The following is a 23,055-nucleotide window of genomic DNA, read 5'->3' as shown; positions in this document are numbered from 1 at the left end:
CACACTAGTGTGCCACGGCACACTGGTTGAAAAACACTGCTATAGTAGTATCATATTTAACATTCCATTCATTACATTTTTTTAACCCAGTGCTGTGTCTCTAGATTTTGAGCCCCAGTGCAATATTCATAGACAACATGTGCTTAGCATCATCTGCCAGAATCCTTGTCCCAGCTTATTTATTTATTAGATTCTTTTAATTATTAAAAAGGAAGCCAGTATGTGCAAAGTGAAGCACCAGCTTGAAATGTAATCTTTATTTACAATGATGTCTCTGGGCTCCACATAAACTCATTATTTGTAATTAAGTATATACTGTGTTCGGTGCTTTATTTGGAATAGTTCCCTGTAGAAAAATTTGCTTTCAACTTTTTTTCTATCAGTTTTCATTTCATTTGATGAAAAAGAATTTGCTTCCAAAGTTCTTTCAGAGGAGAAGATCATTTTGATGAAATGTTGTGGGTGGAAGGTGATATTTGGACATTGATTTAGTGAAAGGTTGCCAACATGGTGTTTGTGTGAGAGAATGTTCTCCCTATATCTTTCTGGATTCCTGTAAATCTTAAGGGCTTTTCAGATGATGAAACGCAGACAGGAAGAGGTGGGGGGCATCAGTGTAATGCAGGGGTCTCCAATCTTGGCAGCTATAAGATTTGTGGACTTCAACTCCCAGAGTGCCTCAGCCAGCAAAGCTGGCTGAGGAACTCTGGGAATTGAAGTCCACAAATCTTAAAGTTGCCAAGATTGGAGACCCCTGGTGTAATGGAAAGATTAATAATTGACAAAAACAGCAATAACATTTGTTGCCTCACAACAGTTCTCTAAGCTCAGAAATATTACTATACCAAGAAAATTATGAAAGAAAGCACCCTGAGAATCAGGCAAAAAAAAAAAAAGGTTTCTTTTTATTGGCCAAGAAAATTTTGGAAAAATTATTACGCAGATTTCAGCATTGTTGAAAATGTGCTTCATATCCAAAAATAAAACTATTTTTTAAGATGATAGAGAATACTTGGAAAGGGTAGTTGAGAGCAATCTCACCAATTTGCTTTCTGGTATTTTATTGCTGTCTAGACCAGGGGCGTCAAACGCATCATCACATTTTGTCATGTAGCATATCATGCCTTCCCCCCCATTCACTAAAATAGGGGTGGAGGTGGCCAGTGTGTGACACATCTGGCCTGCAGGCCGGGAGTTTGACACCCCTGGTATAGGCCTGTCATGGCAAACATTTAGTAAGTCTGTCATAACACACACTCTCAAAATTTTGACGGTGCTTAAAAGGAAAGTACTGTATGTTGCAGATCCCAACAGTTAAAGAATTACAACAGGCGGGAATAGACCTGTCTTTGAGGTTTCCCCCATTGTTGCCCTGCCCTTTGGAACATTCTCCACCCAGAGGTGGGGGTGGACCCCCAACTCTCCTTTTGGAAAGGTTTGAAAACATGGCGCTGTTGTCTTGCTTGGGGCTCACAGAGAAACATGCAACCATGGGGCTGGTTAGCCATATGGCACCGGACCAGGATATCTGCGAGACCGCCTTCTGCGGTCTTCTCCGGGTCCCGTCAACTAAACAATGTCGTCTGGTGGGACCCAGGGAAAGAACCTTTTCTGTGGCGGCTCCGACCCTCTGGAATCAACTCCCCCCAGAGATTAGGACTGCCCCCACCCTCCTTGCCTTTCGTAAACTCCTTAAAACCCACCTCTGTCGGCAGGCTTGGGGGAACTGAGACATCCCCCCTTGCCTATGTAGTTTTGTGCATGATATGACTGTGTGTATGTATTTTATATATTGGGTTTTTTTCTTTTTAGACATTTTAATGTAAAACTGTTGTTTTAGATTTTAATTATTAGATTTGTTACCGTGTATTGTTTTTATCACTGTTGTGAGCCGCCCCAAGTCTACAGAGAGGGGGGCATACAAATCTAATTAATAATAATAGTAATAATGATGATGATGATGATGATGATGATGATGATGATGAAGAAGAAGAAGGATCCCCTATTTTAATGTTAAATTTTGGTTATTTTTGCCACTTTTTAGAATTTATATATGTTATATTTTAGCAGTTTACTTGTACATCACTCAGAGACTCTCTGAAGATTGATTGATGGATGGAGGGAGGGAGGGAGGGAGGGATGGAGGGAGGGATGGAGGGAGGGATGGATGGAGACAGACAGACAGACAGACAGACAGACAGACAGACAGATCCAAAGCACCTGGGGGTAGAACAAGAAGCATTGGGTAGAAATTAATCAAAGAAAGAAGCAATCAATTCTGAATAGCTAATGGTCTTTTTCATTGGGTAATAGGATAGTAATAAAACTAATGTGATGTATTTTATTTTATTTACATCTTTAATGTCAGGATTCTTTAAATCAGTTTCTTAAAAAACTGGAAGAGGAGAAGAAAGGTCTCCAGAACCAACTGAAGGAGTATGAAGTTAGACTGGATCAAGAGGCAAAGGTATGTAATTACCATAGTTCTTCTAAAATATATCCATCTTAAGGCGCTTCATGATCGCCTGTTATATTGATGAAAATAATTCAGTCACTGACTGTATCATATACATACCTATATACAGTGAAGGGCTACCAAAACCTTTACTACCACACTGTGGGCGTGGATTATGCAGAACATCCTGCATTTTTTCAACATCTTTCAGTGCAAATTGGTTGCTTTGCTAACCCACTCCATTTTTGCTAACCCACTGCGTCCCATCCCATCCCCCCATCCAAGCAGCAGCCCACCCCTGCCTCTATACAGATATGCATCCTGGACTATGCCTATTCTCTAATTTTCTGTTTTATCCACTTATTTCTTCTTTTGAAACTTAGGCTTACCATAAAGCCAATGATGAACGCCGTGCATATTTAGCAATGATCTCACAAGTAAGTCTAAAAATCTCTGTAGAATGCTAAGAAAATATTTTGTCCTAAACCAATCATTACTCTTTTCTTTCTGGATTATCCTCATCTATTTTAAGCTGATTCACCTCTTGGGCAGAAAATTCTGCAAAGCTGAGTCAGCTAGAATGCTGAAGGGAGATGTTAATCAATCTTGCCATTTTCTTTCTGCCCTTATAAACTTAAAAATTGGGTGTATGATGTTACTGATGCTTAACTCTTAACTAAACTGTGTGTTATATTAAAGTGAATATATTCTTATGAATCACAGCCTTTTTCAATAGATGCATGTCTAGTTTTCAAAAATATTTATGTACACAATTGCTATAGAAGGAAATATTACTTGTATACTCATAAATTTCGTTGCTGGTTATTCTTCTGCCCCTGGTTCTTCCTTTCCCAAGTCTATTAAAATTAGTGGAAGCATTACATCTGTACAAAAGCACTATGTTGTGGAAGATAAACTGTTTAATGAACCTATAAATGTAATTTTGCTGGGGATTATGAGTAAGAATAAATTCACCTATTTTACCTCTCACCAATCCATGGCATTTACATATACAGCTCAAAAAAAATAAAGGGCTCAAATAATATATCCTAGATCTGAATGAATGAAATATTCTCATTGAATTCTTTGTTCTGTACAAAGTTGAATGTGCACAACAGCATGTGAAATTGATTGTCAATCAGTGCTGCTTCCTAAGTGGACAGTTTGATTTCACATAACTTTGATTTACTTGGACTTATATTGTATTGTTTAAGTGTTCCATTTTTTTTGAGCAGTGTATATTTATTTATTATTTATTATTTATTTTATTAATCAGATTTGTATGCCGCCCCTCTCCGCAGACTCGGGGCGGCTCACAGCAATCGCCATACAATGTAAACAAATCCAATATTTAAATTAATTTTAAAACACCACAAGTTAAAACCAATCATACACACTAGCATACCATACATAAATTTTATAAGCCTAGGGGGAAGGAACATGTCAATTCCCCCATGCCTGACGACAGAGGTGGATTTTAAGGAGCTTACGAAAGGCTAGGAGGGTGGGGGCAACTCTGATATCTGGGGGGAGTTGATTCCAAGGGTCGGGGCCGCCACAGAAAAGGCTCTTCCCCTGGGTCCCGCCAAACGACATTGTTTAGTTGACGGGACCCAGAGAAGGCCAACTCTGTGGGACCTAACTGGTCACTGGGATTCGTGCGGCAGAAGGCGGTCCCGGAGATATTCTGGTCCGGTGCCATGAAGGGCTTTATAGGTCATAACCAACACTTTGAATTGTGACCGGAAACTGATCGGCAACCAATGCAGACTGCGGAGTGTTGGTGTGACATGGGCAAATTTAGGAAAGCCCATGATAGCTCTCGCAGCTGCATTCTGCACGATCTGAAGTTTCCGAACACTTTTCAAAGGTAGCCCCATGTAGAGAGCATTACAGTAGTCGAGCCTCGAGGTGATGAGGGCATGAGTGACTGTGAGCAGTGACTCCCGGTCCAAATATGGCCGCAACTGGTGCACCAGGCGAACCTGGGCAAACGCCCCCCTCGCCACAGCTGAAAGATGTTTCTCTAATGTGAGCTGTGGATCGAGGAGGACGCCCAAGTTGCGAACCCTCTCTGAGGGGGTTAGTGACTCCCCCCCCAGGGTGATGGACGGACAGATGGAATTGTCCTTGGGAGGCAAAACCCACAGCCACTCCGTCTTATCCGGGTTGAGTTTGAGTCTGTTGACACCCATCCAGACCCCAACAGCCTCCAGGCACCGGCACATCACTTCCACTGCTTCGCCGACTGGACACGGGGTGGAGATGTAGAGCTGGGTATCATCTGCATACTGATGATACCTCACCCCATGCCCTTGGAATATGTGCATTCCTAAGTTAATTTAGGATTTAACTTACTTTTTTTTTTAATGTACAAATTCAGTTTTTGCGGCCTAACTTTAAAATGTCCCAAATGGGATTATGAGTATTATTTTCTTGCTTCATCTTTCCAAGGTGCTTTGCAAAAGTCCTTTTGGTGGCACTTGCTCTATTTTTCTACCCAGTAGGACTAAAATTGCTTTACACACAGATACAAATGTGTTCTAAGATATCATATGACAAGGCATTGCTAGGCTACAGTAGCCCAAAATCAGGAGCTTTTCAGTAGCACATTTTATTAAAATATATAAAATTTATAAATATATTTAATGTTTTTAAAAAGAAGGGTGGTTGGAAGTGAGAACAATAATTAAATTCTATTTTTAAGAATAATCTTCATTTGAACCTGAATGTTTATAAAGAACCAGTAGGGTTTCCTCTATAAAAATAGGATGCATGATACACTCGAAAAAAACTAAATTCTGCAACAATCATTTGATTTTTTTCAGCTTACAAAATAAATTCTAAAAATATAATTAGCAACATAACAAAAAGGTATAGCAGAATTATTTTTTAAAATTAGTGTAATTTTAGTAGAACTGAAAATGTTCACTATCTGAGAACCATGTGTACAATTTCTCAAAGGGAACAGCATTGGTCTCCAGAACTACAGTTCCTAGTAGCTTTCATCATTGGTCATTTTTGCTGGACCTGTGAAATTGAAGCTTAGTAACATTTGAAAAGCCACAGAGGACATGTTTCTATACTTCGATATTTATGAATATCTTTCTTGGCAGGCAATATTTAAAATATTGAAGGAATATTTTTTTTATTAGTATTTTTACTTCACATTGGAAATGTCTGCCTTTTAAGCCTTAAACCCTTTGAAGCTTAAAATATTTAAACCTAGCAGTTTGAAATATTTCTGGAGTCATGAATTGCCATTGATCAGCTTGGGATTATAATGTTATTTTAATTAATATTAAAAAAACAAGTCATCATCTGTATTCTCCTAACTGGTTCTATCAGTGAGGCTTTCTTTGAGTGGGAGGGAGGAAAAGTTAATCAAATTTGTTTGTTTATTTGTTGGTTGGTTTTACTAGACTTACATATCATTCCAGTCACATAATGGTAGTATTCGGAGCAATAATTTTTAATTGTTAAAAGCTGGAGATTTGAAAAATATTTAGGTTTGTGTATACAGTACTTTCTTGCTTGTATTGTTTGCAATGCTTATTAAATGTATACATAAATGAAAACAAAAATATATTGGGAGTTTCTAAAGTTTAACAAATGTATTATTATATTTATTCTTATGAATCACAGCCTATTTCAATAGATGCATGTCTAGTTTTCAAAAATATTTATGTACACAATTGCTATAGAAAGAAAATTGAATGAAGAGGCAAAATTGCCTCAGTGACTAAATAAAGCAGTAGGTAGTTATAACACACTCATGTGTTATGTAATTGGATTATTTAATTTATTTATTATGCTTTTATGGGATACTTTTCTGGAAAATTGTTCAATAACTGGGATCAGACCCTCTATTAACAATACCAGAGACAGCTGAGGCTTCTCAAAAAGGATTGTATGTGTAACCACTTCATACAGACTTTTGCAAATTATAATATAAAATTAGTAATTGATTGCAATAACATACAGTGGTACCTCTACTTACGAACTTAATTCATTTCGTGACCAGGTTTATAAGTAGAAAAGTTTGTAAGAAGAAGCAATTTTTCCCATAGGAATTAATGTAAAAGCAAATAATGCGTGTGATTGGGGAAACCACAGGGTGGGTGGAGGCCCTGTTTCCTCCCAGGAGATTGCTAGAGAGGCCCCATAGAGGCTTCTCCCAGCCTTTTTTGGCCCTGTTTCCTCCCAGGAGATTGCTAGAGAGGTCCCACGGATGCTTCTCCCTGCCTATTCCGGCTCTGTTTTCTCCCAGGAGATTCCTAGAGAGGCCCCACAGAGGCTTCTTCCCGCCTTTTCCGGCCCTGTTTCCTCCCAGGAGATTTCTAGAGAGGCCCCACGAAGGCTTCTCCCTGCCTTTTCCGGTTACAGTTTCAGAGGGTCGGGTTTGTAAGTAGAAAATGATTCTTGAGAAAAGGCAAAAAAAATCTTGAACACCCAGTTTTTATCTAGAAAAGTTTGTAAGTAGAGGCGTTCTTAGGTAGAGGTACCACTGTATTTGATTGGATATATAGCATAAGTATTCAGTGAGGTCAGAAAGATGAGGTAATGTGGCAATAGTACAAAGAGTACTACTGGAGTTTGACTAAGGCCATGTTCTTTCAACAAAATTGTTATTGATCGAATCCTTTATCTCCCAGGGATCTTGTTTATCAGTACTGTTTTTGTCTGTTAAACTCCTAATCTATGTTCCTAGTGCTGAACTGAGCCGACAGTAATTTTCTCTGGAAAATGAGTAAAGGGAGCAAGGTGACATTCTTGTCTTGACTAACATCATACCTTATATTCCATGTTCTATTTCAAACATAACTAATTCTAAGCAGTTTATTGCCCTTTAATATGATGAACGCTGTATCAGCATAAATACTCATATGTAAGAGATTCACCCACCGGAGGAATGACAAATACAAACCCTCTTACTCTATAAAGATTTACTGAAAAATCCAAAAGAAGTGGAATCAATCTGGTGTCAGGGACAGTTCTGTTTTAGAGATGTGGCTCAGTGAATCAGAGGACCTAATTGCAAGATCCTTACAAATGGCATTTCCTAAAGATCAGGTTCTGGAGCTATAAGAGAACCATATTTCAGCTGTGGAGAGGGGGACGTTTGCCCAGGTTCGCCTGGTGCATCAGTTGCGAGCCTCCCTGGACCGGGAGTCACTGCTCACAGTCACTCATGCCCTCATCACCTCGAGGCTCGACTACTGTAATGCTCTCTACATGGGGCTACCTTTGAAGAGTGTTCGGAAACTTCAGATCATGCAAAATGCAGCTGCGAGAGCAATCATGGGCTTCCCCAGTCTGCATTGGTTGCCGATCAGTTTCTGGTCACAATTCAAAGTGTTGGTTATGACCTATAAAGCCCTTTATGGCATTGGACCAGAATATCTCCGAGACCGCCTCCTGCCGCACGAATGCCAGCGACCAGTTAGGTCCCACAGAGTTGGCCTTCTCCAGGTCCCGTCAACTAAACAATGTCGTCTGGTGGGACCCAGGGGAAGAGCCTTCTTTGTGGCGGCCCCGACCTTCTGGAACCAACTCCCCCCAGAGATTACGATTGCCCCCACCCTCCTTGCCTTTCACAAACTCCTTAAAACCCACCTCTGCCGTCAGGCATGGGGGAATTGATTCCCCTGGGCCGTTCCCGCTTTACGTATGGTTTGTATGAGATGTATGATTGCTTTTTATATTAAGGGTTTTAAATTGTTTTTAACCATTGGATTTGTATTGTTCTGTTGTTGTGAGCCGCCCCGAGTCTTCGGAGAGGGGCGGCATACAAATCTAATAAATAAATAAAATAAATAAATATATATTTCTTCCTACTCTTGATAGATGGCTAATAATTTTAGTGAATAGGCGAAGCATAAATAACCAGATCCTGAACTGGAGATGATTTATAACATGTTAATCTTAATTCTTGTAATACCATGATGTCATTTGTTGTTGCTGCTTAATAGAAGCCTACCAATGTAACTGATTTTTACGATATATCAAATTTTTCAAATTTGGTTCAGGAAACAAGTGCCACTGGATTTTAAAAGATCTTTAGAAATTTTTTTTTATTAGTAATTGGGTATTCTAAAAGAAAACCTTTAAAAACTATTATATAACCCAACTTAATTTTTCATGCTTCCCCCTTTCATTTGTTTGGGGTTTTTCTTTGCAATAATCCTGTATCTCTCATATTTACAACACCATCTACATATTACTCTCAGTGTGGGTTGTAGATATGGATTATATAGTATTTTAATTGTATTAACAAGGAGCCATAATCCTTTCAACCAATCTCCCCAAATTTCTGGTTCTTATTGGAAATATCTGCTATCTACCAATACAACTGAAGTGAAATTAATATCTGAAGTCCAACATGCAATTTTGTTTCCTGCCAGATTCCTTCAATATCAAGCTGATATGTGGGTGTAATTTAATCACATTTTCAAACCCTTTCTATAGCTAGAATTGTTCAGTGTGCTAACCTGAGTATTTATTTATTTATTTATTTTGTCCAATACACAATGAGGGTTTTAGTGGGTATATATCTATATACACATAGTAAAATACATGATGAAGGTTATACTCATAGAAAAATGTATCTAAGAAAGAATAGAAAAGAAGGTATAGTAATAGAACATATCAATGAAAGAATAGAAGAAGAGATATAGGAATAGAAGAAAGGTATAGGAGATATAGGAGAGCAATAGGACAGGGGACGGAAGGCACTCTAGTGCACCTGTACTCGCCCCTTACTGACCTCTTAGGAATCTGGATAGGTCAACCGTGGAGAATCCAAGCTTAAAGTGTTGGGGGTTTGGGGATGACACTATGGAGTCCGGTAATGAGTTCCACGCTTCGACAACTCGGTTACTGAAGTCATATTTTTTACAGTCAAGTTTGGAGCGGTTAATATTAAGTTTAAATCTGTTGTGTGCTCTTGTGTTGTTGTGGTTGAAGCTGAAGTAGTTGCCGACAGGCAGGACGTTGCAGCATATGATCTTGTGGGCAATACTTAGATCTTGTTTAAGGCGTCTTAGTTCTAGGCTTTCTAGGCCCAGGATTGAAAGTCTAGTCTCATAGGGTATTCTATTTCGAGTGGAGGAGTGAAGGGCTCTTCTGGTGAAGTATCTTTGGACATTTTCAAGGGTGTTAATGTCTGAGATGCGATATGGGTTCCAAACAGATGAGCTGTATTCGAGGATGGGTCTGGCAAAAGTTTTGTAAGCTCTGGTAAGTAGTGTGAGATTGCCAGAGCAGAAGCTACGTAGGATTAGGTTTACAATTCTTGAAGCCTTCTTGGCTATATTGTTGCAGTGGGCTTTGGCACTTAAATCTTTTGTTATTAGTATACCAAGTTCTTTAACCGAGTGGGGATTATCTGTGATAATTTGATTATTCAGTTCGTATTTGGAGTTCAGATTCTTCTTCCCAATGTGTAGGACAGAGCATTTGCTAGTTGAGATTTGGAGTTGCCATGTGTTAGACCACTCAGAAACAGCGTCAAGGTCTTTTTGGAGAATAGTTGTGTTATCGGTGGTGTTGAAGAGTTTTACATCGTCTGCGAAGAGGACACAGTTGCTTGTGATGTAATCGCAAAGGTCATTGATGTAGAGAATGAAGAGCATTGGTCCCAGTACACTACCTTGGGGAACACCGCTTTTAACTGGGACGGGGGTGGGTATGGTGCTTCCTATTTTGACCACTAGATATAGGTCTAGATATAGGTTTAAAGTTTTCTGTTCTGTGAGAAAACAAGTAAATAAGTTTCTAAGTTTTTCTTGTAATTGGAATGCCTTCTTATTGTTCAAAATTATAGCCCTATAGTCTAATAATAATTTTCCCCATGAATCAGTAAACCACTGAGTAATACAATGTTCATACACATGTGTGTGTTTGTGTATTGATCTCTATGTTTGCTATTGTGTAATAAAGAATATATACTTTGTCTTCTATTGTCTCAAAGAAACTGTTCCTTAAATAGTGTTAAAAGAAAATAAAAATACTTTACTTTACTCTATTACACAACCGCTATTTTTTCATCATGTACAAGCCTAGGAAGAAGGCTGCAATTAGCCATGAATCCATGTATTTAAACCAGCAGGCAAATGGTTCACTCTGTATAATTATCTTTTGTCTTATAGAATGAGGTGCATTTGCTGAAAAACATTTCCATTTGTAAAGCCAGCTCTTAGCGCATTTGGATTTTGTAATAAATGTATATACATTGCAGAGTGAAAAGAAAGAAAAGGGGAGAAATCAATGAGTGTATCTGGTCTATGGCCATCTTCTCTTTTTAAATTCTGCATTCAGTAAACACTTAACTATCACTGAAAGCATTTAGTTTAATCTGAACATTCCAAAGCCTGAATATTGGAAACTGGATTAATAGCTGATTGCTATTGGGATCTAAATAGGTTCCTTTTAATTCTTTTTCTTTCTATGTCTGTGTGTTCTATTTTAAAAGGAAATAGTTTTGCTCTCTGTCTTCAATAGAAGGTGCAATTTACATAAGTGTTTCTATTGCCGAACTTACCTAGATGGTCTATAGCGGTTATTCCTCCTTTATTCTTAAACAAATCTTTCAACAGGATTCTTTCAACGGATTCCAGAATGGGCAATGATATTTTTTATTTATACAGAGTGCAGTGTACTCACTCTCTTTTATTGGGTGTATTCATATTGAATATATTGTAACTTTTATTGGCCAATTATTGGTGTCATCTCATCAAGTTTCAATAATGTCTATGATATCAAATTTGTTTTCTTAAGTTAGGATTGCTAGTTCTTTAATATTTCCTAAACTCTGTTCATTATTTTATTTATTTATTTTGTCCAATACACAATGAGGGTTTTAGTGGGTATATATCTATGTACACATAGTAAAATACATGATGAAGGTTATAGAGGAGATACTCATAGTAAAATATATCTAAGAAATAATAGAAAAGAATATATAGTAATAGAACATATCAATGAAAGAATAGAAGAAGAGATATAGGAATAGAAGAAAGGTATAGGAGATATAGGAGAGCAATAGGACAGGGGACGGAAGGCACTCTAGTGCACTTGTACTCGCCCCTTACTGACCTCTTAGGAATCTGGATAGGTCAACCGTAGATAATCTAAGGATAAAGTGTTGGGGGTTAGTGGATGACACTATGGAGTCCGGTAATGAGTTCCACGCTTCGACAACTCGGTTACTGAAGTCATATTTTTTACAGTCAAGTTTGGAGCGGTTAATATTAAGTTTAAATCTGTTGTGTGCTCTTGTGTTGTTGTGGTTGAAGCTGAAGCAGTCGCCGACAGGCAGGACATTGCAGCATATGATCTTGTGGGCAATACTTAGATCTTGATTAAGGCGTCTCAGTTCTAGGCTTTCTAGGCCCAGGATTAGTATATACATTTCTGAGCTTTTGAGTGCCAGTTTGTTATATTGTCCTCTAAACTGAACTGAACTGATCCTCATCCAGTGCTTATCTCTTTGTGTTCTTATTTTTTCACCCTGGTCTTGGCTGTATTTCAGTTTGGCACTTTATTCCTGACATTTTTATGAGCCCCTGCCAAACACTCTCTTTATTTTAATAAGATGTAGCCCAACTCTTCCCAGTAGTCTTTCATGAAAGTATCATAGGCCGTTGTGTAGAATCCAAACCCATATTGGCAACTTAAGTTATCGACTTTGCTCTTTGCCTTCAGTAGAAGATTCAACTTCCAAGTTAATGATTGGAGTGTATGTTAGCTAGTCCTTAGTAATATCCTGCAATCATTATAAAATGAGCTATGTGCCACATGTTTTAATGCAGTTTTTGGACCATTGTTCAAATACGGCTGCGAGAGCTATCGGGGGGCTTCCCAGATTCATCCACGTTTCTCCAACACTCCATGGCCTGCACTGGCTGCCGATCAGTTTCCGGTCACAATTCAAAGTGTTGGTAATGACCTTTAAAGCCCTACATGGCATCGGACCAGAATACCTCCGGAACCCCCTTCTACCGCACGAATCCCAGCTCCTGATAAGGTCCCACAGAGTTGGCCTTCGCCGGGTCCCGTCGACTAAACAATGCCGTTTGGCGGGCCCCAGAGGAAGAGCCTTCTCTGTGGTGGCCCTGGCCCTCTGGAATCAACTCCCCCCCAGAGATTAGAACTGCCCCCACCCTCCTTGTCTTTCGCAAATTACTTAAGACCCACCTGTATCGCCAGGCATGGGGGAACTGAGACACCTCCCCCAGGCTTTTACATTTTATGTATTGTACGCGTGTGTTGTATAGTTTTTTAAATGATGGGGTTTTTAACTGTCTTTTAATATTAGATTTGTTTTCCATTGTAACATTGTTATTATTGTTGTTGTGAGCCGCCCGAGTTTTCGGAGAGGGGCGGCATACAAATCTAATAAATTATTATTATTATTATTATTATTATTATTATTATTATTATTATTATTATTATTCTAATGAGTATACCTACTATGTTTGTAGATCAGCCTTTACAAACCAAGCATTCTGTCCAGATTTCCTTCTAGTAATTCCAAACTATTAGAGATGCAAATTGTGTAGAAGTGGTGTTGGGGTGGAAAGAGTAGGGCTTAATATCTATTGATCTTTGCAGGTATCAGGATCTCTAAAACCATTAGAGAAGCAGAAAATAGATGCAGCTGAAATGAAGAAGGAAAACCAAGTCCTGAGGTAAATAGTTTTCATTATCTGGTGGTAAATGGTTCTTTTACTCATACTAATTGTTCTATTACTGGTTCTATTTACTCATGCTAAGATGTTGGACTAGTAGCAGGGTCCAAGTTATTCCCTGACCTTGGGCTGGATTCTTCCTCTTAGCCCTGTCTATTTTGTAAATTACCTAATACTGTTCACGTAGCACATGAAGCTAGAAAGTGAATTGTTTTGTTTTGTTTGTTTGTTTATTTATTTATTTATTCCAATACATAATACACCTTGAAGAGAAAGATATGTAATAATATAAGTAAAGAAAAGAATAGAAGATAAGATATAAAAGTATAGGTGAACATATTTGAAAGGAAGAAAAGATAAATGAGATAAGGAGAGACAATTGGACAGGGGACGGAGGGCATGCCCCTTACTGACCTCTAAGGAACCTGGAGAGGTCAATCATGGATAGTCTAAGGGAAAAATGTTTTGGGTTAGGGTTTGACACTACTGAGTCGGGTAATGAGTTCCACGCTTCGACAACTCAGTTGCTGAAGTCATATTTTTTACAGTCAAGTTTGGAGCGGTTAATATTAAGTTTGAATCTGTTGTTTGCTCTTGTGTTGTTGCGATTGAAGCTGAAATAGTCATTGGCAGGTAGAACTTTGCAGCATATGATCTTGTGGGCAATACTTAGATCGTGTTTTAGGCGACGTAGTTCTAAGCTTTCTAGACCTAGGTTTGATAGTCTGCTTTCGTAGGGTATTCAGTTTCGAGTGGAGAAGTGAAGGGCTATTCTGGTGAAGTATCTTTGGACATTTTCAAGGGTGTTGATGTCCGAGATGTGGTATGGGTTCCAGACAGATGAAATGTATTCAAGGATGGGTCTGGCAAAAGTTATAGTTATAGTTACTTAGGGTTAACCATGGACCAAAGGAGATCAGGTTCAAACACCTGTCTGAAAGTCATTGGAATAAATTTCTTAACCCAGTTATCATGGGAGGTTGTTAGAATATAAAGTTAGGGAAAACCTCATACATACATTCTTAAGTGTTAAAAATGCAAAATAAACTTGAAGTAAATAAATAAGTTCAGTTTTGTTTTATTCAATAACCCATAATTTTAAAAATACAATTAAATATAGTGTGTATACTTCCCGTATATATTGCTTTTCAATCCTGATGCCCTGATTTTATTTGTATGCATGCAGAATACCATTCAAATAACTTATGCTTTTGAAATATTATGAAATAAAATAAAATAAAAGACAATTTTATATAGTTAATTAGAACTTACTGTGAGACAAAAATGTCCATGGGTCTGCAGACATGCTAAATTCAAGCTTAAATTTTTACTTTAAAACAGCTGATAGCAAAACCCAAAATAATGAATTATCTTTAATGCTATTTCAGCTTCCCACTTTTTAGAGACATTAATTCCTACCTTATCTTTAACATCGTAGAGATGGCACAAATTCCTTTTCTATAATAATGCGGATAATTTTAAGATGGCACTACTCCACCTCCTAATTACTTTATGTAGGTTTGTAAAAGTCAGACATAGTCTTTTAATTATATAGGTATCACAAAAAGTAGTCTATTTCTCTATTATTAAATATTCACCAGGAAAAGAACCAACCCACTTGGAGGGATCTAGAATGTAAGATTTTTGGAGTGTGGTATTTGTGATCTTCTCAAAGCAAATAATTATTGCATTCATGATTATCCTTAGAACTAGAATTAAGTGTCCCATTTTGAAAATCAAATCTAGTTGTCTCATCTATTACAATTTAAAAGCCTGGCTAAATACAGATTAAGATTTTTTTGGTCAATTTTTTCATCATTTCCAACTAAATGTACTACTGTATTTATACTAAAATAGCAAACACGCAAAATAAACAGCTTACATTTTATTACCATTTTGTAAACATCCCTTTCACAAAATCAGGAGATCAATGTGATATTTTTATTTAGGGACCTATAAACTACTTTATTAAGAACTATCTGGATGTCAGTATTTATAGCTGCTATATACATGAGCAGAAAAATCCTTAGGATGTAGAAATCAATTGTTTCATATATTATCATAACAAGGATTTCCAGAGGCTATGATTAAAAAGTCAAGATGGTGGCTATTACAGTGTGAACAAGGTACCACATATTTTTCATGATCTTCATTTTCAACTTCTTTGACTCTTACTCTGACCTGCAAATCTGTGATAGGTTGTTTTTTCCCCTATAAAGCAATTTGAATGTCCAATCTAATGACAAGCTTCTAAATGGGAAATAATGCAATATGCTGATAGGTTTAAATAGGAATAGAATAGAATGGAATAGAATAGAATTTAAATGGCCAAGTGTGATTGGACACACAAGGAATTTGTCTTGGTGCACATGTTCTCAGTGTACATAAAGAAAAGATAAATTTGTCAAGATTTATAAAGTACAACACTTAATGATAGGTACATATAAGCAATCAAATCATATTAGGAACTAGTCAGTATAAATTGTAAGGATACCAGCCACAAAGTTACAATCATACAGTCATTTGTGAAAGGAGATGAGTGATGGGAACGATGAGAAGATTAATAGTAGTGCAGATTTAGGAACTAGTTTGACACTGTTGAGGGAATTATTTGTTTAGCAGAGTGATGGCATTCGGGAATAAAATGTTCTGGTGTGCAGTGTCCTGTAGCGTTGTTTTGAGAGTAGGAGTTGAAGCAGTTTATGTCCAGGATGTGAGGTATCTGTAAATATTTTCACAGTTCTCTTTTTGACTTGTGCAGTATACGGGTCCTCAGTGCAAGGCAAGTTGGTACCAATGGTTTTTTTCTACAGTCCTAATATTTTTCTAACAAGCAGCATGTTTTTTGGAAAGAGCTCAGAAAATGGGTAGCTTATGTGCAATAACCTAATGCTGGGAAAGATTGTGGGCAAAAGAAGAAAGGGACAATAGAGAATGAGGTGGCTGGAGGGAGTCACTGAAGCAGTAAGCATGAGCTTAAATGGACTCCAGAGGATGGGAGAGAACAGGAAGGCCTGGACAACGTTGTCCATAGAGTCGCAATGGGTTGGACACACCTTCACAACTAACAACAACAAAATGTTGTTATTCTGGAGCCTCCAGTTTTGGAGACCTCACCTTCAAAAAGATATTGATAAAATTGAACGGGTCCAAAGACGGGCTACAAAAATGGTGGAAGGTCTTAAGCATAAAACTTGTCAGGAAAGACTTAGTGAACTCAATCTGTATCGTCTGGAGGACAGAAGGGAAAGGGGGGACATGATAGAAACATTTAAATATGTTAAAGGGTTAAAGTTCAGGAGAAAAGTGTTTTTAATAGGAAAGTGAACACAAGAACAAGGGGGCACAATCTGAGGTTAGTTGGGGGAAAGATTAGAAGTAACGTGAAAAAATATTATTTTACTGGAAGAGTCGTAGATGCTTGGAACAAACTTCCAGCAGACGTGTTGGTAAATCCACAGTAAGTGAATTTAAACATGCCTGGGATAAACATATATCCATCCTAAGATAAAATACAGGAAATAGTATAGGGGTACACTAGATGGACCATGAGGTCTTTTTCTGCCGGCAATCTTCTATGTTTCTATGTGCAAAAACACAGAATATAGGAGAATATTTCTCTAGACAATACTTGACATTTAAAAAAAATATCTATGCCTACTAAGGTCTCACTGGAGGCCATTAAAAACATTCTTGTTTTATGCCTTGATTCTCACTTCATACTAAGCCACAGTTTGTTATAACCAAGGATTATATAACAAGCCATCATAGTCTAGCTTCTGTAAGCTAAGCCATAATTTATACTTTACAAACCATAATGGCCTGGATTCACACATTACAGTAAGCTCAAGTCAATTCATTTCCTTGTAGCGTAGTATGACTTATTTTAAGTTACACCCTATGTATCTCAGCGATTACATATGCAAAATTATGCGCTGAACTAAGAAGAAGTTGGGAAGTTTTCTAAAGTAGGAAAATTCTGATTGGTTCCCTGCCAGATTGGCTCCCTATTTAAATCCCCTGCCTTTTGCATACTGCTGCTGGAAATTACTCCCTGTAACCTAATAGTTAGTTTATAGTTTATTAGATTTGTATGCTGCCCCTCTCCGAAGACTCAGGGCGGCTCACAACATAACAGTGATGCAATACATTACAAATCCAATAGTAGAAAAATTAAGTTAATTTAAAAAATATTAATAACATAGTAAAATTCCTAACTCTACAATCATACACATTCAACCTAATCCATCATACAGTAAGGCTGAAACATAACAAAAAAGGGGGAAGAAGATGGTAATTATCCCCACGCCTGGCGACAAAGGTGGGTCTTCAACATTTTATGCAAGGCGAGGAGTGTGGGTGCTGTTCGAATCTCTGGAGGGATTAAATAAAGAGCTGAAGTCACCAGTCTCCTGTCTCTTCAGTATTGGAACTCAACAAGAAGGAAAATTCTATTGTCCAGGTTTAGTGTCTTAAGTGCTTCTCTCCAAAAGTAAATCCTGTATTACACAGCTGGCCTTATTGTACTATTTTGAATAAAACATTGGTCTGATCCAATCCGGTCTTAAATGAAATGGTAAAAATGTGTAATGGGGTAAGGAATACATGCTTCTGCAGTCATTGGAGGCAGCCATGATAAAATATTTGTTTAAGAGGAGGTTGCTGTATGCATTTCTTTCAAAACCAGCCAAAATCTAGTCTTGTCTCCCTTCTTAAAAAATAAATGTGCCATATTTTTTCCCCATCTGCAAATGAGGTTGGCCATTTCGCTACAGCCTTGCTATCTAGTAGTGGTATAACAATTATCACAAAATGCCGTGTTTCTATAGCAACAGGCAAGTGAATGTGTGTTTTCTGAATTTTCTTCTATTTTTTTTATATTTTAGGAGAAAGTGTAATATTCCAAGAAATCAAAGAATACTGGACCCAAAGAAGGGACCAATTAAAAAAACAGCAGGAGTGAAGCATCTTCCAAAACTGAAACTCTGATTGCTTATTCTGTTTATTTTGCCACTTGTAATTACAGTAAACACAAAATGTTTTTTTTTTAAATAGTAAGTTAAAGGTTCCTCAACTCAAATACAGGACTAGCACTGGTGGTGTTACCTAGTTTGTGGAATGAAACATCTGCAGGAAAGCAAACAAGCTTCGAGAACACCAAGGACCTCTCAAAGAGAAATTCTTATGGCATAGTCTCAAAACATACTTTCTACATATGGGAACACTAGGAAACATTCTAGCAGATTTTATATGTACAGTCTTGGGTCTGGCCTCATCGAGATCTAATCATTCTAATCCAAAAGCAAACAAGCTACTTTATGGCTTATGGCGTCATATATAATTACCTTTATTTCTTGTTGAAATGCAAGAAGCTGTAAAAAATGTTTATCAATCTGTGTTTTCAACTGAAGTTTGCCTTCTTTCAATAGGCAGGCACAATAGGCATTCTGACATAGACAAGCTTTTGAAAAGTAGTTTTATTATACAAAAGGCAGCACAGCCAGTATGAAAGAATTTCAACAACTTCTTTGAATTGAATACAGGCCTTATTTATAGTGAAAGCAAAGTTTACATTCTTACAGTTCAGTGTGTCCAGTCTGCATGGTATATTGGACTTGAAACCATTCTTTTGGGCAGTGGGGTTATTTCTTCCTGTTATGGACTCACTTAGTTCAAGCTATTTGCTCTTTCCTTTGAAAATAAGCCAGGATTCAGCCTTGCCCAAGCTAAAACTCGAGTGTGAGTGACTAAACTTTTCCAAAATTCCCTTGATCATGTGTGCAGAATCAGTATTCTAGTTGGTTGGAATCAAAATGAGAGGCCATATCATTTTACTTGCCTCTATGACAGGTTTTGTGGTTTTATGAAGAAGACAACAAAGAATTTCTGTGTAGATACCATGCTAAATAAATCAAGCCCCAGCTCATCCAGTGCTATGTACCTCATAACACATGGCATATGTTTGGATAGTTCTTGCATGAATCCAACCATTGTGATGTTCTGTTTGGTAGCCAGACCTTTGTTAAAGAATTCTGAAAAGCAAGAACAAAAAAAATCAATGTGGAATTATGGAGAAAAAAACTGTTATTTGTGCAAGGTTTTGCAATAGTTCCCAACTCTTTTTTACTTACCAATCTCAAGTTATATTAAAAATATTACAGAACAAAATTTTCATTGATTACACTTATTTAATACATGTATCAGTCTTTACAATTTACAATAACTGAATCTATTAATTGTGTTAAGTCATAAAGAAAATCCCCATGATGGTTTATTGAATTTTATAAACTCGTTTATTTTGAAATAAGCTCTGTTATTTGTGAAGGGGACTATCTTACTGGGCCACGCATCGCACTAAAACCTGAGCTGGTTTATTTGCTGTTGCATGAATAAACATAAAAAGAATTGTGCTGGAAGTAAATGTTCTTTTATGATACTGCATAGAAATTGTGTCCAGAGCATATTTTTCCTTTTCCCTTTCTTATAAAGTTGGCAGAACTGTCCATTAAGAAACTTATACAACCCAAGCTGTTACATTTAGATTTTTCAGGAATTGTTGCTGAAACAGCTATTGGCTTTACTGTAATCAGTAATGCTCCTAATACTGAAGCATTTCTGAATCATTTTCTAAACCTATCCCAACCAATAATGTACAGGAAACTCTTAGAGGCTTAGACTAATAAAGTGCTCAGTCATTTCTTTTAACTTACTGACATTTGGGTTAAAGGAATCTGACTCTCACATTCTGGCATTTAGCAGAGACAAGAAACGCAGACAAGAAAGATAAGTGGATATTCTTTTAACTGCAAGCTGGAAATCTGGCATAGTGACAAATAATAATGAAAATAGAGTCAGTGCTACCGTGATGAAACCCTCTATCCCTTAAATTTTGAGTCTTCGGAGAGGGGCTGCATACAAATCTAATAAATTATTATTATTATTATTATTATTATTATTTATTAATTATTATTATTATTTATTATTATGTCAATACAATACAACACAGCAAACAAGATCACTATGCTGGATTTCATCACCAGTCGGGCGCTTCCCAAGCACCTAGGACTGCGTGATGTAGCGGTGAATTATGTTTGCCGATCCCAGTAAAGCGGCCTTTTGCAATTGACAGATGGAGATTTTGTCAATTCCGATGGTTTTCTAATGTCCGCTGAGATCTTTTGGCACTGCGCCCAGCGTGCCAAGTACCACTGGGACCACTTTCATTGGCTTATGCCAGAGTCGTTGCAGCTCGATTTTTAGATCTTCGTATTTCACTAATTTCTCTAGCTGCTTCTCCTCAATTTTGCTGTCCCCTAGGATTACGATGTCGATGTCAGAATTTGGTCAGTCTGAAGTCGGAGGTCCCACAGTCGTTTTGCTTGCTCATTTTCGACCACTTTTTCGGGCTTATGATCCCACCAGTTCTTTGCCACTGGTAAATGGTAGTTCTGGCACATGTTCCAGTGGATCATCTGTGCCACAGCATCATGTCTATGCTTGTAGTCAGTCTGTGCGATCTTTTTGCAGCAGCTGAGTATGTGATCGATTGTTTCATCTGTTTCTTTACAGAGTCTGCACTTTGGATCGTCTGTTGATTTTTCAATTCTGGCTTTGACAGCATTTGTTCTAATGGCCTGTTCTTGTGCCGCCAGCATTAGTCCCTCTGTCTCCTTTTTGAGTGTTCCACTTGTAAGCCATGACAAGCCCCACTGATGGGTATGCCTTGTCATGGTAGTGGGGCTTGTGTGCTTCAATGAAGCTGAGAGCTGTGCCGGTGGTAGTGTAAACTACTGGTAGGTCTAACCTTGCTGGAGTGGTCAAAGCAGAGGAGCCAGACTAAACGTACCTAACCCATTTAAACTAATGGAGAGACAAAACAAAAAAGTCCCTACTGGCTCGGTCATCGCCCAGGATAAAAAGGACCGCGGTGGCTGCTGTGGAACCTGGGCAGCCATCGACAAATGAGCTACAGGAACAAAACAAACAAAGCTTATAAATCAAAAAGTGGCAGAAATTCTCAATGTCAGAGAATCGCACAATCATGAAGTATTAATACAACTCGGAGCCTGAAAAATGTGGATATCAAAGACGCGGATGTACCAATTATTATTATTATTATTATTATTATTATTATTATTATTATTATGTTTCTTAGAAATAAGGTATACATTTTAAAAAACTGTCGAAATACTGGGCAGAGTAAGAGGACTCTTGTTTCATCATTTTATCATAAACAGTAGGGGATGAAGTAAACTTCCTAGATGATTAAACATGCTCAACTGAGAATGACCGTATTTCACTTTCTCTAAGCCAACTATCCCAAATAAATGAATGGATGGATGGATGGATGAATGAATGATGGGGCCCTTGTGAAGTACAAATGTAAACTCTGAGAATTCTATAGCCAATATGGCCATTACTGGGAATTCCAGAACTAGAAATCACAATTCTGGATTTGGGGGAAGGATGGATGAAACGTTAATGTGGTTTAACTGGTTTGCGTTTAGCAGAATGTGTGAACTCAGCCAATCATAGAGGAAGCATGGTTTAAAAAGTTCTATACAGAGGAGGTGACATTTCCCTCCCACCAAAAGTATAAGCTACGATCATCGGAACTGAATAATTTAATCTTGTTTCAGATATACCAATTGGACCGTATACTATAAATTACATCAATTGTGGGTGAAAGGGAGATTGTGTGAGAGACAAACATCTGCTCCCCATACTTCATAACCATTCTCTGACAAGCCTGCTTTTTCCTGCAACCTCCCACATCTTTAAAAATCCATAAAAATAAAAATAAATTTTAGCACGCACACACACAAACCTTGGTGGAGCAGTGGTTGCAATGCATTATTACAGGCTAACTGTCCATAGCCAGGAGTACAGTCTCAAAGATGAATCACCTTTCCATCCTTCTGAGGTTGGTAAAATGAGCACCCAGATTGTTGGGGGCAATATGTGGACATTTGTAATCTGTAAAAATGTAAAACACTATGGAGCGTTATATAGAATAGAATAGAATAGAATTTTATTGGCCAAGTGTGATTGAACACAAGGAATTTGTCTTGGTGCATATGTTCTCAGCGTACATAAAATATACATTTGTCAAGAATCATGTGGTACGACACTTAATGATTGTCATAGGGGTCAAATAAGCAATGAAGAAGCAATATTAATAAAAATCTTAGGATATAAGCAACAAGTTACAGTCATACAGTCAACATGGGAGGAAATGGGTGATAGGAATGATGAGAAAAACTAGTAGAATAGAAGTGCAGATTTAGTAGAAAGTCTGACAGTGTTGAGGGAATTATTTGTTTAGTAGAGTGATGGTGTTTGGGAAAAAATGTTCTTGTGTCTAGTTAGAAACATAGAAACATAGAAGACTGACGGCAGAAAAAGACCCCATGGTCCATCTAGTCTGCCCTTTTACTATTTCCTGTATTTTATCTTACAATGGATATATGTTTATCCCAGGCATGTTTAAATTCGGTTACTGTGGATTTACCAACCACGTCTGCTGGAAGTTTGTTCCAAGGATCTACTACTAGTTGTCTTGGTATGCAGTGCTCTGTAGCGACGTTTTGAGGGTAGGAGTTGAAACAGTGTGTCCAGGATGTGAGGGGTCAGTAAATATTTTTCCCACCCTCTTTTTGACTCGTGCAGTATACAGGTCCTCAATGGAAGGCAGGTTGGCAGCAATTGCTTTTTCTGCAGTTCTGATTGTCCTCTGAAGTCTGTGTCGGTCCTGTATATACTGCTTAAAAAAAATAAAGGGAACACTTGAACAACACAATATAACTCCAAGTAAATCAAACTTCTGTGAAATCAAACTGTCAATTTAGGAAGCAATGCTGATTGACAATCAATTTCACATGTTGTCTGCACATTCAACTGTACAGAACA

At 37.7% G+C, this 23,055-nt stretch overlaps 1 protein-coding gene across 1 annotated transcript in view; it reads left to right on the top strand.

The window, feature by feature from the left end:
* The window catches only part of CCDC169 (coiled-coil domain containing 169), a 54,534-nt gene extending 34,972 nt beyond the window's left edge, over nucleotides 1-19,562 (top strand). Inside the window, exons 5-8 of the mRNA XM_070749907.1 lie at nucleotides 2,369-2,467; nucleotides 2,839-2,892; nucleotides 13,070-13,146; nucleotides 18,033-19,562. Coding sequence (XP_070606008.1) covers nucleotides 2,369-2,467; nucleotides 2,839-2,892; nucleotides 13,070-13,146; nucleotides 18,033-18,135 — 333 coding nt within the window. The 3' untranslated portion in view covers nucleotides 18,136-19,562. The remainder of the gene's footprint in view (nucleotides 1-2,368; nucleotides 2,468-2,838; nucleotides 2,893-13,069; nucleotides 13,147-18,032) is intronic.
* The last annotated feature ends 3,493 nt before the right edge of the window (nucleotides 19,563-23,055 follow it).

The sequence above is a fragment of the Erythrolamprus reginae genome, chromosome 4 (genome assembly GCF_031021105.1).
Source record: "Erythrolamprus reginae isolate rEryReg1 chromosome 4, rEryReg1.hap1, whole genome shotgun sequence".
Taxonomy (NCBI): Eukaryota; Metazoa; Chordata; class Lepidosauria; order Squamata; family Dipsadidae; genus Erythrolamprus; species Erythrolamprus reginae.
Note: the sequence above shows the minus strand (reverse complement) of the source record. Positions and strands in the feature narration are given on the sequence as shown.